The sequence below is a fragment of the Lolium perenne genome, chromosome 3, assembly GCF_019359855.2.
Source record: "Lolium perenne isolate Kyuss_39 chromosome 3, Kyuss_2.0, whole genome shotgun sequence".
Classification (NCBI taxonomy): Eukaryota; Viridiplantae; Streptophyta; class Magnoliopsida; order Poales; family Poaceae; genus Lolium; species Lolium perenne.
In genome coordinates, this window is record NC_067246.2 from 61,066,888 (window position 1) to 61,069,751 (window position 2,864).

Here is a 2,864-nt window from a genome sequence, read left to right on the forward strand (position 1 = left end):
TGCCATGCAACGCCTTCCTCTTGGCGTTTGGAGGGGATTTGCTATTTTTTAGCTACCTGGAAAATTCGTGTTCAATCAAGTTATAGACCGTTCAATTGCATCATGAATCGTGCATATGAGCTATAAGTTAGGTTGTAACTGACTTTTTCAGTTGCGGCTGAGATCTTCTTAGAGATTGCAACTAAGAAAAATAATTTAGATCATTAAATTTGCTTCGATACTCATGTTAGTCATACCTTACAACATGGATTGCAATTTTATCTGGCTAAGAAGTAGAGAACTAGTCACCCATCAATTAGCTTGTGAAAAACGCAACCTATCCAGCTCGGCTGGGCCACCGCCCATCAGTCGATATCTACCGGAGTTCGGCACCGCTCACGAGTCGTTGGCTCATGGCTCAGAAACATGGGGTTCCATATATGTTGGTGTCTCCGGCTCTTATGATCCTCTCCATACACCAGAGAGAGCAGACATGGCTACCTCGCTGCCGGCGCCGGCTCTTATGATCCCTCCGCGTGTTGACCTGGACGGGGACGACCCGAGCACGCTGGTCCGTGGCACGCCGGAGTGGCTGCGGCGCGCCGGCCTCATCCGCGGCGCGCTGGAGACGCACGGGTGCGTCGCCGTCGGGTGCCGCCGCCGCGTGCCGCCCGAGCTGCGGGAGCGGATGCTGGTGGAGATGGCGGGCCTCTTCGCGCTCCCGGCCAAGGCGAAGCGTCGAACCGGCGACGCGGACGGCCCGTACAAGTCGTTCGGGGTGCTCCTGCCCTACATGGAGAGGCGAGACTCTGCCGCGTGCCGGCACGAGGCGTTCGCGGTGCTCAATGCGGGCGGCGCCGGCGGCGGCGAGGTGGCCCGTGCGTTCGTCACGCGCGCGTGGCCGAACGGCAACGACCGCTTCCTGTCAGCTCCTCGTCGTGTCAGATAGTAGTGTAGTTTGGCCAGTAATCATATTTTCTGACGGCTCGTAATCTTGTTTTCTGGGTAATCCAGGGAGACGCTGAAGTCGACGTCCGGAGAGATGACGAGGCTGGCCCGTGTGATCCTCGCCATGGTCATCGACAGCTACGGCCTCGCGCACCGCTCCGACGAGATCGTCGGCACCACGGACGCAAACTTCCGCATGCTCAGGTACTGCAAGGACTCCGTCGGGACGTCGCCGCCGGACGAGCAGCCGGCCGTCGCCCTCGCCGCCCACGTCGACGGGAGCTACCTGACCGTTCTGTTCCAGAACGACGTCGATGGCTTCGAGCTCAGGACGAGGAACGGCGGCGAGTGGGTCAGAGTCCGCCCTCCAGGCCCCGACTCCCTCCTCGTCGTCGCTGGGCAGGCACTCATGGTCAGTCACTGGTTTACTACTGCTACTGCAATGCGATACCAAACGCTTCAGACTGCAATTATGATCAGCTTGGAGCTGATGTGCTGCTGCAGGCTTTGAGCAACGGGAGGGTTCACGCGCCGTTGCACAGGGTGGTGGCCGTCGGCGGGCGGGAGGACCGGCTGTCCTGCGGCGTGTTCCTGCAGCCGACCAAGAACTTCGTCGTCGATGCGCCGCCGGAGCTGGTCACCGCGGACACGCCGCGCCGGTTCAGGCCGTTCGAGTACGTGGACTACCTGAGGTTCAAGCACACCGCCGGCAACAGCAACAGCGACGACGTGCTCCACCGCTTCGCCGGGATGTAACATGCAGTAATTAATGTCGCTTCTGCTAAGCTACTGTAGTGAGTGATCGCACTTATACCGATCAATAAATTGGAGTAAATTACAAAAAACTACCACAATTCGGGCTAGGGTAACAGGTCAGTACCTGTTTTGCTAATTTTTGCAAAAAACTGCCACCTTTGAGGTAATGCGTTACAAATAGCACTAATAGTCATTTGACACAGCTATAATTGCAAATCTGACCAATCTGACCAATCAGTAATGGATGAGTTGGCAGAACACGTGGATGAGGAGCTGATGTGGACGTGGGGCCCTCCTGTCAGTCTCTCATTTTTTTCCTTGCCTTCCTCCTCATATTATCTCTGTGAACGCCGCTGCGAGCTATCGTATTGAGAGACCGACAGGCAGGTTCAGAGTGTGTGCTAAGAGCATCTCCACTCGTCCCCCCGAACAGGCCCCCGGCGAGCGTTTTTTCCATCCGGACGGCGAAATTCGGCCCAGTCGCGCCCCCGGTTCCTCGTTTTCGTCCGGATTTGGGCCTAAATCCATCCGGCGATCCCACGACATCCCCGGCCCCCCGGGGAGCGCTCGGGGACTCCGGACAAAACGAAAGCGCGCGAAACGGCGAGGAAACTTCCCGCGCGTCTGGTGGCCCCAACTTGTCGGCGAGAGAAACCGATCGTCGTCCTCATCGCATCGTCTTCCGCGCGCTGTAAAAGCCTGCCGCCGGTCTGCATTCGCCGGCCACGCGGCGAGTTAATGTCGTCGTCTTCCGCGCACGCATCGTCTTCCGCGCGCACTAAAGGCTGCCGCCGGTCAGCTCGCCGCGGACGCGTCGCAATCCACGCGGCATTTAATCCCCGCGCCAGCCACGCCTATATACGCCGGTCCGCTCGCCGCGAGGCGTACCCCGTGCTTCACTCTCCCTCCACTCTCCCTCTACTCTCAAGATGGCGTTCTACGACGACGACGGCGCAGCCAACAACGGCTTCCCCCGCCGGTCGCTGCACGCGTGGGAGGGGCACCTCCTCCACCAGGCGGGGTACCCCTGCCCGCCGGACACGAGGCCTCCCGGCGGCGGGTGGCGGCTTAGTGCTGGCGGCGTACCAATCCCGCCGCCGCCTCGGGGCCACGCCCTCGACGTCGCCATCGAGGAGGCGCGGATGACCTTGACGGACGAGGAACGCGCCGAGCCACGCCAC

The 2,864-nt window shown here is 59.9% G+C and overlaps 1 protein-coding gene across 1 annotated transcript; it reads left to right on the forward strand.

Annotated features, from left to right (window-relative positions):
* The first annotated feature begins 379 nt into the window (after window positions 1–379).
* On the forward strand, window positions 380–1,892 carry LOC127341716 (probable 2-oxoglutarate-dependent dioxygenase AOP1). Its single transcript, XM_051367647.2, has 3 exons — window positions 380–903; window positions 994–1,339; window positions 1,432–1,892. The coding sequence occupies exons 1-3, from the start codon at window positions 473–475 to the stop codon at window positions 1,681–1,683; spliced, it is 1,029 nt and encodes a 342-aa protein (XP_051223607.1). The 5' UTR covers window positions 380–472; the 3' UTR covers window positions 1,684–1,892.
* Window positions 1,893–2,864: the final 972 nt, after the last annotated feature.